The sequence below is a fragment of the Nothobranchius furzeri genome, chromosome 1 (genome assembly GCF_043380555.1).
Source record: "Nothobranchius furzeri strain GRZ-AD chromosome 1, NfurGRZ-RIMD1, whole genome shotgun sequence".
Classification (NCBI taxonomy): domain Eukaryota; kingdom Metazoa; phylum Chordata; class Actinopteri; order Cyprinodontiformes; family Nothobranchiidae; genus Nothobranchius; species Nothobranchius furzeri.
In genome coordinates, this window is record NC_091741.1 from 33,947,292 (window position 1) to 33,961,147 (window position 13,856).

At 50.1% G+C, this 13,856-nt stretch overlaps 2 protein-coding genes across 4 annotated transcripts in view; one reads left to right on the top strand and one right to left on the bottom strand.

The window, feature by feature from the left end:
* The window catches only part of nots (nothepsin), a 6,921-nt gene extending 4,757 nt beyond the window's left edge, over positions 1-2,164 (top strand). The window contains exons 8-9 of the mRNA XM_015962639.3: positions 26-124; positions 1,972-2,164. Of these exons, the coding sequence (XP_015818125.2) occupies positions 26-124; positions 1,972-2,145 (273 nt within the window). The 3' untranslated portion in view covers positions 2,146-2,164. The remainder of the gene's footprint in view (positions 1-25; positions 125-1,971) is intronic.
* Positions 2,161-11,853, bottom strand: LOC107387574 (bestrophin-3). Of its 3 annotated transcripts, XM_015962618.3 has the most exons (13): positions 11,551-11,853; positions 10,403-10,497; positions 9,415-9,502; positions 9,044-9,189; positions 8,608-8,762; positions 7,794-7,871; positions 7,531-7,683; positions 4,919-4,999; positions 4,441-4,592; positions 3,505-3,595; positions 3,292-3,410; positions 2,918-3,178; positions 2,161-2,806 (listed from the first exon to the last, which is right to left on the bottom strand). In XM_015962618.3, exons 1-13 carry the CDS (start codon positions 11,700-11,702, stop codon positions 2,455-2,457), a joined length of 1,923 nt encoding a protein of 640 aa, XP_015818104.1. In that variant the 5' UTR covers positions 11,703-11,853; the 3' UTR covers positions 2,161-2,454. The 3 variants fall into 3 exon arrangements, with proteins under 3 accessions (XP_015818104.1, XP_070398012.1, XP_015818115.1); XM_070541911.1 differs by lacking the exons at positions 10,403-10,497; positions 11,551-11,853 and adding an exon at positions 9,598-9,892; XM_015962629.3 differs by lacking the exons at positions 9,044-9,189; positions 9,415-9,502.
* Between the last annotated feature and the right edge of the window lie 2,003 nt (positions 11,854-13,856).

The following is a 13,856-nucleotide window of genomic DNA, read 5'->3' on the forward strand; positions in this document are numbered from 1 at the left end:
TCTTCTGTGTCTGCTTTTGTTCCAGTTTCTGATCGACTGTGGACGATTGTCCAGTTTGCCTCATGTGACCTTTGACCTGGGGGGGGTGGAGTACACGCTGACCTCGGAGCAGTATGTCAGGAAGGTGAGAAGCTTTATTGTTCACGTGAGGAATCGCACAATCAACGTCTGGCTCTGGGGCCACATGTGGCCCTTGAGCCCCCTAAAGCCGGCGCTGACGAAGCGCCATCCCTAGTCAGAGCGGCGTACCCATATTACAGCTACGGCAGTCTGACAGGCCAGGTATGTCAGGCCGGCGTAGCTGTAATCCCACCCTGCAGCCTAATCCCAGTGACAGCATGCCAGCAGATGTGCTCCTCTGACTGGTCCGGTGCCCTGATGCAACACCGGCTCCTGGCAGCTTCAGCCCGTTTTAATCTGAGTATTCAGCAGAAAAGGGACCTTTTAGCAGTTTCCACAGAGGGTGTAGTTGACTGCAGGGACTCACTTTTAAATCTTTTGTTTCATTTTAGTGTCAGAATGAAGACAGAAGTCTACTTCCTGAACCGCGCTGTTATCTCTAGCCGGTTTTAGCGTTTGCAACACGGGACTCGCCGCGGCACCCTGGGGAGGGTTTTGGCATTTATAGCAGCAAAGCTGAAGCTAGAATAAACCGCCATCAGGCACCTCTCCAACCAGGACGGGATATAGGGAGGTCGCTGGGCGGCCCCCCCGCATGTGACGTACGGGGTCGCGCATTCAGCGTCAGACGGATGAATTTCCTTTTTCAGGGCCTTTAGCTTTGATGTGACCTGCTTTTTGTCCCGCTTGACGCCCCGCTCAGCCAGTGCGCCACCACTCTGTCGAACAGCTGGCTGTCTCTCCCCGCCCCCGTAAAAAGGCGACTAATCTGTTCGTCCGCTCGCACAGCCAACAGCTCCATGGTCTCCGCGTCCGTCCAGTTTTCCCTGTTGTAGGTGGCTGAAAGATAGTAGTGAGAGGCCATGTTTATCTGTGTTTACATCGCTTCCGGCCGGCACTCGGCGCGCAGCATACGTCACCAACGCGACCACCCTCTTTCGCTCCAAAGGGATTAGCGGGGCTGACACGCGTTTAGCCGTCATGGCGAGGGGCTCACGCAGCGATATTACTAGGAGGCTTAAGCTTGGTTTATGCTTGACGCATTTACTTTCCGCTTGGTGATGCGGCTCGCGGATGGAACGCGCTTCACAACTCGCAGCGTTTATGGTTCATGCGGCTCGTCTCTGCGGTGAGCCAATATTCTCCCAAACTGTAGGGGGCAGCATGGAGCTCTACGGCATGCATCCAACACTACACCACAGTAGAAGTAGAAATTACTGTTTACAACATGGCATTCCAGCATTTTTAACAGCGTCCTCGTCTTTTCCGACAGTGCGAGCTATTTCTCTCCAAGAATTATTAACAACATGTAGATCACGGTGATCTCTGAGAGCTGAATCATACACATGTCTGTATTTACCAACCTCTGCCATACTAGTTCTTGCCGGTCCGCCATGTTTTTCCGCGTCCGTCCGTCCGCGTGGTTAGAAATTTTCCGAGGTGCGCGTTGCGGAAATTCTGGGCCGTGCGGAGGCGCGGCGGAGGGGCGTGGTTGTTAAAATGATGCAAAATGACGCAACTTCTCCGCGCGGAGCCGCGCGGACGCGTCAAGCATAAACCAAGCTTTGCTCCTCGCCGCGTCCACGAGACCCACAAATTCAGATTCATCACCCTGTAACGACGCGATGGTCTATCTTATAAAAGAGGCTAGTGAGACGGCTGAGCTAACGGTGGCGCTCTCTCTCCCACCGTGAGCTACATATGGCTGCTGGTTCGGGAGCAACAGCATCTAATGATCTTATCCACCTGTGGTGCAGCAGAAATTCCACAAACATGGAAGCAGCCGCTGATCCGGTGTTCACCAGGGACTAGGAAAGCCTGTGATGCTGATTCTGCTGTTCTGACCTGCAGGAGCTTTTCGGCGGCCGGGAGCTGTGTTTCAGTGGCTTTGAAGCCGTGGACATTGTCACCGCCGAAGGCCCCCTGTGGATTCTGGGAGATGTATTTCTGACCGAGTACTACAGCATCTTTGATAAAGGACAGCACCGAGTGGGCTTCGCCCGCGCCAAACATCCCGTTGAATAATAAACATCCATCAAGTTTAGCTGGAAAGGTTTGATTATTGAACACAGAAAAGTGAAAAATCCCCATTTGAGGCGTAGCGGGTCAGCGTTCTGGTTCCAGCGTGACTCGGTACGTTCCCTCTTTGGATCAAAATGTCTTTTTTTCTTTGAGATTAAAAAAACAAACGTATCAACATGATTTAATTCCATTAAAATGTCTGAATGCAGCGCCTTCATGAAGCGGTTTTCTATCCCGTCACTGGGTCTAACCTCCCGAGTCGGACCGATCCACACGTGACCGTTCTTCTGTTGGATCTTCCCTGTTTGGGTTTCATCTTGTTTCTTCATCCTGGTTACGTTCTTCCTTCTCATCGTCTTCACTTTCAGCCGTTCCTTGGAAGTCGTGATCGTAGTCCGCTTCTGGGAGCTGCAGCGTGTTGGGGGTCGGGCTAGGTGACCGCCGGGACTGGTGTCGACCCAGAGCTTTTCTCCGTCGCCCCAGGGCGTTGGGACTCGGCAGGCTGCGGACTGAGGCCTTGGAAGTCTGTCTGGAAAACTGAAGTGAAAACTGACGTCCTCTTGGTCGGGTTTGTGGACGATTCCTGACGCTGAGCGCTGTCCAGCGAAACTCTTTGGGTCCCAGCTGGGTCGGGGAACAGCAGCCGGATCCAGCTGTGGGAACACTGAGGACCAGAAGAACAGGACCAAACAAGTTTAGAAGGACTTGGGTTGTTTTTATGCTTCTTTAAAAGGAATCTCAATTCAAATTTGGAGAAAGCAGCAAACCAACCAACCTTGGGCTTTCCCAGCTCGGAGCCTCTTCTGAGGGGGAGGGGCTTATTCCGTTCTGATGGTTCCCACAGGAATTCCAATTGTGGCCGACGTCACTAAGCAGTGGCGGGCTGACGACCAGTTGGGGGAAAACAACAGAGGACGAGCTCTCAGGAGACGGTGGGTTACTGCTGACCTCCCGTAAGGTGGACAGGGTGTCCATGGATGGAGGCGGGACAACCAGGGAAGAGGGTGGAGCCATGTTTACTGGAACCTGATTGGTCCTGGGTGGATTTAAATCAATTAGAACAAAGAGTACCACTTCTAATCAGAGGATAGTTTTGTCTGTGGGTCTGGAGACACCTGCTGGCCAGGTGTGGAGGGGTTCCATCGTTACCTGAAGTCTGGGAAGAAGCTGCTGGTGGCGTCGCTGCTGTGTCGCTTGAAAAGAGGACGAGGGTGTTTGAGATCTGGAGGCTCCTGAACGCTGAACAACCGCTGGACTCGACCCAAAACCTGAAGCAAAGGTCAGCATACGCCGGTCTGCAACCAGTGACTCGAATCCAAAAATAACACGTTCATCCGAAACGGGAAAGCATGAAGGTTTTACCGACTCCTGGCGTTGAGCCAAAACGGAGTCCTTCCTGTGTGGACGGCTGTCGGAAACATCGTCTTCATCAAACTGCAGGATGTCAGAAAGTCTGCAAAGAGGATGTCACACACACGGCGTTACAGGACCACACACACTCACAGGCCACTTTATTAGGTACACCTTTCCATCTGCTGGTTAACTTCTAATCAGACAGCATCAGACGACCTGCTGAAGACCAACCTGAGCATCAGGTTGGAGAAGAAATGAGATCTAAGGGTTCTGGGTGGTTTTTGGTACCACACTGGTCTGACCTACTGGGATTAAAACCCACAACCATCTCTAGGGTCAAAGGTCAGACTGGTTCCTACTGAGGTTGGCAGAACCCCACTGGCTGTTCCAGGTGGACTCCAGCAGCAGAAGACCACAACAGGAGTCTCTCCTGTCAGCCATCACCTGGACTGGAGCAGGAGCGACTGGAAATCCCTTTCCTGGTCTGATGAGTCTGGATTTCTGCTGCAGCCTAATCCCGACCTTTACTGGACTCCAATGATCTCCACAGTCACCAGATCTCAGTCCAGTCCAGATCTTTTGAAATGTGGTGAAAGGGGAGGTTCTCCTCCTGGAAGGAGCTGATGCTGTTTGGTCAAGATGGACCAGAACCTCTGAGCGAGGTTTACAACAGCTTGGTGGAGCTGTGACACCAGTGAAGGAAGCTCTGAAGGTAAAAGAGGGTCGGACCTGATCCTAGCAAGGTGTCCCTAATAAAGTGGCCAGTGAATGTGGTTTTCTCCTCACAACAAAGTTCAAAAGTGCTCCTCCTAGAAGACGATGGCTGCAACATATCAGTTAGATAATAAGTCTTTAAAACAGAACTGAGTGATAGCCGTTGCCATGACAACCGGGTAACATTAAGATTTGACTCATCAACATGTTCAGTAAGATCTGAAGCTTGACCCCATGTCGGTGGTAGAGCCGAGGAAGGAGGGGATGCAGTAGTCCGCAGCAGCGAGCGTGTACGGCGGGCGCGCGTCGCTGTCGTTCCAGTACATGTCCTTGGTCATGTGAGGCAGGGTCATGTGCATCTCATCCACCGCTAGCAGAGACACCTGGAAGGCAGGTAAACAGGAAGTGGCCGCAATCAAAGCATTTCGAGTGATTTCTCAAGCTTCATGGCCGCAAACGGTCAGAGATTTTCCTCGTTGCTGCTCAAAAAAACCATTAAAAGTTCAAAAAGACGATCAGAGTAAATATAAACATGAATGAGTCTGAAGATCTGGAATATTCATGTCCCTAAAACATGCAGATGAATCTGTGAGGAGGAGAACATGCTCCACTTCTCTGATGCTGTAGATCTGTCCTTCACAATCCTGAACAAATCAGGAGACTTGAGCTGAAACTCTGCATCTGCGTCTGGAGCGACGTCACTGCTGACCTGAAGGTTCCTGTCGATGATCCAGTTGGCCTCAAAGTCATCGTCGTCTTCTCCAAACGGGTTGATCAGCTGCTCTGCTACCTGATGGATGACAAGACAGGAATCTCCACATTCTGTCCTTAAACTAAACATTTGCACCGACATTTACTGTGCTCGTAATTACTGCTGGTGGCCACAGGGGGCGCTGTTGCAGCTGCTCAACATCAGATTCTAAACAGAGGAAGATGTGCTTAAACCCGAGCCTGACAGAGGATTTATCAGACGAGTCCCCCACTCACCTAGTCTGTTGTTTGGTTTTGCTTTTACAATTCAATTCATTTCAAGTTTATTTAAAGAGCTCCAAGTCACGACCAGAGTCGTCTCAAGGACCTTCACATGACATTCCAGTACAGGTCATTAAGCCAATCTGTAAAAAGTTTCCTATATAAGGAACCCAGCAGGTCGCATCGAGTCACTGACTAGTGTCAGAGTCTTTACAGCAATCCTCATACTGAGCAAGCATGCAGCGACAGTGGAGAGGAAAACTCCCTTTTAACAGGAAGAAACCTCCAGAGAATCCTGGCTCAGTATAAGCAGCCATCCTCCACGACTCACTGGGGATGGAGAAGACAGAGCACACACACACACACACACACACACACACGCACGCACGCACCCACACACACACACACACCAAGCAATGTGTCTATAGTTATAATGTGATTTATTAGTAAATATTCTATTAGGTGAGAGATAAACTTTATTGTATTTATCCTAGTGGATCTATAATTAAACGGGTAAACTAGCAGTAGCACATCCAACGTCAAGGAAAGTAAAAAGTTATTATCAGGAGAGGGAGAATGTTTAAGTGGTTAGCAGCAGTATGCTAGCCGACGGCCCCCTCCATGAGGCCACCATGGAGGGGGCCGTCATTTGTACAAACAAACAGAAACCCAGATGTTCTTCCAGGCGGAACACCGGTGTTCCGACTATTCATCACCGATGGTGCTTATTAAGCACGGTTCATTTTAAATAGGTGGAATTACTCAGAAATACAGAACTGTAGTATAATTATTAGCAAGAATATACCGTGTTTGTCGTGAGATCGAGAATGACGGTTCCCTTCCCCCCGACTTTATCCTCATATAAACCCGCTTGATCTATAACGGTAGCGCGCCTCGGGATGCGAATGACCACAGTCACCAATTCTTGTCTTGTGTCTACGTCTGTCTGTCTGATCTCTGAACTGTGTGTACTGAAACTCTAATTTCCCTCTGGGATTAATAAAGTGAATTGAATTGAAACAGTGGGAGACACTTGTTGTTTACAGTATAATAACGATGCTTTACAAGCTAACTGTGAGGTAAACATACAACAAACAGTAATGTGAGAACTTCCGGAGGTAGTGCGTCTCTTCAGGTAAACAGCCTGTGGCGTAGCGATCGGTCTGCACGTGCACATTTCCCCACAGTAGCACAAATCGAGTAGCACGGATGTCGGAACACCGGCTCTACGGTGGGCAAGAGGGGGCATTGCCCCCTCAAATGAAGTTCCTGCCCCCTCACGGCTCAAACGCAGAAGAACTGATTACAGACGTAAACATCAACAGTTGTTGGACAGTTCAGCATCAACTCTTCTATGAGTGATTTTCTATTTCAGAGGCAGAGAAACGTCGTGCAGCTCTGTATTACTCTGAAGCGAGAAACAATGCATTTGTGGCCCTTTTACGCTCCAACACAAGGCCGTGTCTAGGGTTAGTGCTAGGTCTCCCCGCCAGCGCCCGCTCCTCGGAGGCCTGGCGTGCTTCAGCACACACACTCTCTCCAGCCTGGTCTAATCTTTGTTTTAGCCTAATGTCTGTGAAAGGGAACGCTAGCCTTATGTAGAGCGTTCACCATGACCTCATACACCTTACCTACTGCAGGTGGCTGCTGCCCTGGGAGGCAGATACCACCCAAGAGTTTCTCAGTAAGCAGCTGATTGTAAGATGTCCTCCTCAGAGAGGGTCGGCCGGTCCAGAACTTCCTGGTATTTCACTGTCCTGCTCCTCGGACATGGGCACACACACCAGATTTACTTAAACCCAAACGGGACGTGATCAGAGCATCGTCATTTCCTGCCTGTTTGCTTTTGTTGGTTTAGTAATGATGGAGTCGCTTTAGCTGCCAGCAAACTGACAGAAAACTCGTGTATGTGATTTTCAACGTTTACAGAAGGACAAAGCATGCTGGGAAATCCGCTGATCCAATCAGGTTGTTAGTTATCGTAAACGTCATCACCGATGAACCGTCCGGTTTAGCCAACTTCAGTGGAGGAAAGCTAACGAGCCTTTTAGTTCGCAGATATTCAGATGGGAAACACAATAAAAGAATGTGTGTGTGTGTGTGTGTGTGTGTGTGTGTGTGTGTGTGTGTGTGTGTGTGTGTGTGTGTGTGTGTGTGTGTGTGCTGTGTGTGTGTGTGTGTGTGTGTGTGTGTGTGTGTGTGTGCTGTGTGTGTGTGTGTGTGTGTGTGTGTGCTGTGTGTGTGTGTGTGCTCCTACTAACGAACACCTTGGTCAAACTCTACTTCTCTGAACTGAGGCTGTTCGGGAGCGGTCTACAGCAGCAGTTATTTACAGACATCTAACCTGACCTTGAGCCAGCCGCAGTAGAAGAAAAACTGCAACAGAGTGAAGATGGGGATGTAAAGGTCGAGGTCGTGACCCGGGTGACCTTGGGCAGGGTCCAGAAACTGGCGACCAATCAGACAAGCGAAGAAGAATGTGTAGACGGCCAGAGTGACGACCTGAAGACGGAGAAGCAGATTTCACATCCATCCGGAGCTCTGATCTGATTACTGCGACTAAGGCTGGCCACGTGAAACGAGCTGCGTCCGTTTCAAACTCCAGGACTGACCTGAGTGTAAACCAGCGGGATGCCCACCCAGTCGTAGCCAAAAAGAGTCGCACACCACGTCCTGAACACATTCATCTCCTGAGCAGAGAGAGGAAACAGCCGTTTGCCTCCAGCTCTGGATTTCTGTAACTCAATACGTTAAATGGAAAACCACCGCCATCCGTCCTGGGAGCACACGGAGAGTCACGTTGCCCCACAATTCTGTGTGTCCCTGCCGCTGCTGGGCTGTGGACTCGCCTTTACATGCAGATAAAACCAGAATGTCCGCTAAAGCAACAGTTTTAGGTCTTTAACTGAAGTAAAAAACAAACTTTTTCCTTTTTTCCTTCATATGAATGAATTACGGCTTCTTTAATAAAAACGGAAAATCGCGAAGTTCATTAAATCATTTTCATTTGTCTTTGAACGAGTTCAGTGGATAAAATCACATTTAGGTCTCAGGAAACCGTGTGGATGTTCCTGTTGGTGTACCTCAGGGCTCGCTGCTTGGCCCTCTGTTATTTTCTATAAACATAAATCAAAGACCGGCTGAATTCATGAGTCGATGTCAGATTTTTTCAAAGTTCTTTCTTCTGTTTTTGCAGTTTTATGAATGCATGAATAGAAACCGTAGTCTGACTATTCTGACTAAATAAATAATTATTTAAACGACATAAAGCAAGAATTTGGTCTGGTTCACTAGGCTGTTATAAAATCAGCTCCAGTAACGACTGCATCGCTCTGCTCGCTAACGGGGTAGAGGTCGGTTTTCCGACACTCATACTGCCAACACACAATACAGCTCTGGGGAAAAAGTTGCTGGTGAAAATCCCACATTGAGGATGCTCTGCAGGTCGATGCTGTCCTGGATGCGTCCTTCCTGCCGAGCTTTACTTGCCAGGTTGGAGAACCAGACAACCGGTATCCAGTACTTCAGATGAGGAGAACGTATGTCCTCAAACACCTTCCTCTCCTCAGGAGTCATGAAACCTGCAGGAGGAGAAACGCTTCATTAAAAACGAGTTTCCACGATCAGGCTCAGCCATAAACGTGTGCATGAATCACGTTTCTCCTCTGCCCCAGACCAGCAGCTGTTTGCTTTGCTGCTCGGGCTTTCATCTCCTAATTCCATCTGGCCTGATCTAATTGGCCGATAATGAGCCAATCCCTAATGTCACAGCAGCCGTTTACAGGAAGGAAGCTGCACCCAGTCTGAGCTTTACTGGACCAGAACAAACACACGGAGCACACCGAGCTCCTAAAACGTTCACCTGCTTCAACCACGTGGTCGATGGTCGGGAAGCGTTTGCAGACAGCCGTGCTAACGGAGCGAAAGATCAGGAGCGACGCCAGGTTCACGTAGCGCACTAGCGTCCTTCGCAGGAGGCGGCCATATTCGTCTTTGCCGTGAACACAGCTGTAGGAGGTGGAGAAGTCGGAACCAAACGTTTAGAAGGTTTAAGTGATCTTTGACCCCATGAGAACCTGCATTTGTTTTCAGGGAGAAGTGGCCACCAGGGGGCGGTGCAGGCTACGCTAACCTTTCAGTGATCAATACTCACAAAGAACAGAAAGAACAATGAAATAAAAGCTCTAGAGTCTGTTTTAAAAGCGAAGTTCCTGTAGTTCCTCGTCTGCTTACCTGGAGATGAGGAGCATGAGTCTGTCGGTCCAGGGGAGGTTAACGAACTGATTCCACCAACGATTCACCACTAAAGTCACATAAAATCCTGAAACAGGAACAGAAAAGCTGTTCAGGAGTTCCAGACTTTAGTTTTTAAATAAAAGAGCTTAAATGTCGGTTCTGGGCTCGGCCGCAGCAGACCAGGTGTTGTTGGATTTAAAGGAAAACGTTGGTGTTTGGATGTTTTTCCTGGTGATTTCATCATTGAACTGTTTTATCCAGCTTGTTTCTGATCCGTGTGACAGACTGGATTCATCCTGCTTCTGGTCTTCTCTCCTCTTTAATGATTGGTTTCCATTAGCAACCTCTAAACCGGGACGGACCTCATCATGCCCGCCTCCTCCGACGGGAAACACAACTGGACTGTTCACCCACTCATTCTGTGTTGACACATATTTTAGTTTATTTGTTTCTTTTAAACTCAAACTTTTGACTTTTCACTTTTTCGCTCCTTACTGAAGTTTAGAGAGATCCGGCTCTTTTCCAGCTTTCCGAACGCGGCCTTCTCCTGGACCACAGCTTCCTGCTTTGCTGTTTGTGTATTTATGGTACAAAGGGAGTGAACAGCGCCACCAACAGGCTGGTGGATGACCTGTAACTGGTGGGTTGGGGGGTTTGAACCCAGGCTCCACCCGTGTCAGCCGTTGTGTCCTTGGGCAAGGCACATCGCCCTCCTGTCCTGCTGGTAGTGGTTGGAGGGCCCCGGGTCCCTGTGGCTACGTTGTGGCTCATCACCACCAGTGTGTGACTGGATGAAGGGTTCTCTGTAGTGTAAAGCACTTTGGAGTCCTCTGACTCATGAAAGCTGTAGCAGTGATCATCTTCAGCCACGAGAGGGGAAGCACAACAACAATCACACGAATAGCTGAAAGAATGACTGGAAACTGAGTTATGACCTGAAACCAGTGACTCTAATGGAGGGAGGTAAAGGAGTCGTCTAGCGTACCCAGCACGAAGGTGACGGGGATCTGCTCGGCGTATCTGTCGCAGTACAGCGAAAGCTTCTCGAACAATCTCTTCTGCTCTTCAGCGAGGAGGAACCTGGAGGTGAGAGCACACGAGTGTCAGAGCCGCAGCCGTCCACGTCCGGACCTGTAGATGCATCTCACAGGTGACGGACGACGATTTTAGACACATTTTGGTGTTTCTGAACGAGGGCAAAGGTTTTTAAATGAAGACTTCATAACCGGGATGTATTGTGTCGTTACACTGAAATATTTTTGTCCGGCCTGCTGAAGGAACGTTTCAGCCGTGTGGGCCTGAGTGGATGTTAGGAACAGGTCCGCCTTCCCTCTAGCAGCTGGTGAAGTGTGTTGCTGCCGTTTCTGAGCTCCTCTCCAGCTCTTCTTACAACATTCTTGTAAAACCTTTAACCGACGGCAGCTAAACGCACTTGCTCCAGGGCTCGGGTCCGGCAGGAAGCTGTTCTGCTGAAACAGACGTTTTTTTCATGAACGGCTTTCCTTACACTGTGTCATGTGAACGGTGTAAACACGCACGGCCGTTTGGAGATGGCAGCAACACACTGGGCTGCACTTGGATGGGCGTCAGCCTCGACTAGCCGTTAGCTCATCAGTCCTGACTTAGTGCCTTCATTTGAACCTTCTGGATCAGGTCAGATGAGAATGTAATGATGCTTACACAGAAACACGCACCAACAAGAGCAAAAAGTTCCTACTAATGTGGAATGAGTGATGATCCCGACGCTCCGATCTTTGTGGAATCTTGGATGTTTGGATTCACACATCTGAGGGATCCGACAGCAGCGTTCCTGGTTTTTACCTTATTTACCCGTGTGTGTGTGTGTGAGTGTGTGTGTGTGTGTGTGTGTGAGTGTGTGTGTGTGTGTGTGTGTGTGTGTGTGCGTGAGTGTGAGTGAGTGTGAGTGTGTGCGTGTGTGTGTGAGTGTGTGTGTGTGTGTGTGTGTGTGTGTGTGTGTGTGTGCGTGAGTGTGAGTGAGTGTGAGTGTGTGCGTGTGTGTGTGAGTGTGTGTGTGTGTGTGTGTGTGTGTGTGTGTGTGTGTGAGTGTGTGTGTGTGTGTGTGTGTGAGTGTGTGTGTGTGAGTGTGTGTGTGTGTGTGTGAGTGTGTGATACCTGTAGACCACACTAAGGGCCGTGTACATCAGAGTAAACAGGATGAATTCCCGGTACAGCAGCTTGTAGATGCTCCCCCTCCAGCGGAGCAGCAGCCGGTGGAAACTGAGGAAGGTGGCGTTGGCGACTTTACTGGAGTAGGTGACGGTCATCCTGCGGCCGCCCTGACTTTAACCACACACCTGAGTCCTCGGGGAGTAGATGGTCCTTTTAGCTCCTCATGGATGTCCAAATGATCACACAGAGGTTTCATCCACGGAGAAAAGCTGCTCTTCCTCCCCTCGCTGCTCTTCATCAGGTTTCTTCTTTCCTGATCTGCCTGCAGCAAATGCCACCCTCCCCCGTCCCCGTTCTCTCTCCCTATCCTGACGGGATGCTCTCTCACCCCGTGTCTCTCCCTCATGATGCTGTCCAGTTGCCCAGTAATGTGAGGCAGCACACACACGTGCGGCTGTGAGCTATATTGATGAAGTGCTCATGTTTCAGCTGTGTGTGTTGGCTTGGATGTTTATAAACAGACACGTCGTCAACAACGTCATCGCTAAAACAGGAACGGGAGTAAAACCACCCTCAGAAAGTCCTTATGTTGATGTTTTACAGACACTGAGAACAAAACGTGTTCCTCCGAGGGAAACGGACACAGGAGCAGTACGAGTCAGTACACCTCCAGTCTCGACTCCACCCCCAGGTGCAAGTCCTGAGCAGATTACTGTCGGGTTGACCGACAGGGTAAATAAATCAGCAGTCATGATCAGTTTTTAGCACCCCTTAGCGTCTGTTTGTGGAACCGCAAGCAAACCTTTCTCCTTGCTGTGAGTTTCTCTTTGTAACGGCCTAACCTTTCAGACCCGCACGGCGTGTCTGAAAGGTTTTCACATCCGAACTTCAGCGCAGGCGGCGGAGTGCTGCAAGACGATTCCCACCAGGACTACCGAGGGCGTAGTGCTGTTCGGTGGCATCGTCCCACCATAACACTCATGTATCTGGCCCACGATGGGGTATTTACTCGTGTTTATTTATTTCTGAGACGTTCTCCCCCCCACCTCTTCCTGCATTCACCGTGTCTAAACCCACGTTTCCCGTTGTTCCCGTCCACATTTGCTCCGTATTGTGTACTCCTTCAGTGCCAGGTGAATAAACATTCCACGATACGTTCTTCAATCTGTTCTGGATCTGCCGCTAAATGTCTTTTTACTTTTTAAGGAGGCGATGGGGGTGCCGGTGACAAACGTACAGAAAGCAGGGTCCTGACCAATCACAAGCTTGCGGTCTCCGTCACCTTCGGCGGATGTTTACAGTTTTGAGCACATGTCCGCCACCCCCTCTGAGCCTGTCAGAGTCCTTGCACCAAGTCAGATGGAGAAGAATAAATCAGGCTTAACTGCTGAAATGTCTCCCAGCCATCCTTCGTGTCTACAGGAGTGACTCGTCCCTCAGGACGGCTATGCAGCTGTGCACCTGATCCAAAACAGTGGTGCTCAAAAGGCCCGCAAGCCCCGTCTTTGTAGCTGGAAAAATGAGCCGTTTGGTACTGTCTCTTTAAATCTGAAGGAAGAGCTGCAACTTTTTCTTAGGCCCACCCACAAATGAGTTTCTGGCTACGCTAATGGTGACATGTGACAGACTTCTCTGAGCTCCGCAGCCATTACACTTTTCACCTTGCGCACCCCTAGCGGCAGCTCGTGCACCCCCAGGGGTGCGCGCACCACACTTAGGGAATCCCTGCAGGATAGCAGAAACTTTATATTTGCATTTCTAAATCATGTGGGGTGACGTCTCCAGCTAGCTGTTTTTCAGGGCTACCAACTGTCATGTACTGAGTGTGAGACACACGCATTTGTCTGCATTCACACACACGCACACACACAAAGAGAGAGAGAGAGAGAGAGAGAGAGAGAGAGAGAGAGAGAGAGAGAGAGAGAGAGAGAGAGAGATCCATTTTCATCCGCTTATCCGGGGTCGGGTCGCAGGAGCAGCAGCCTAAGGCGAGAGGCCCAGACTTCCCTCTCCCCAGCCACTTGGGCCAGCTCCTCTGGGGGAATCCCAAGATGTTCCCTGGCCAGGTGAGAGACATAGTCCCTCCACCGTGTCCTGGGTCTACCTTTAGGTCTCCTCCCGGTTGGACGTGCCCGGAAAACCTCACCAGGGAGGCATCCAGGAGGCATCCTGACCAGAAGCCCGAGCCATCTCAACTGGCTCCTCTTGATCTGGAGGAGCAGCGGGTCTACTCCGAGCCCCTCCCGGATGACCAACCTTCTCACCCTATCTCTAAGGGTGAGCCCAGCCACTCTGCGGAGAAAACTCAT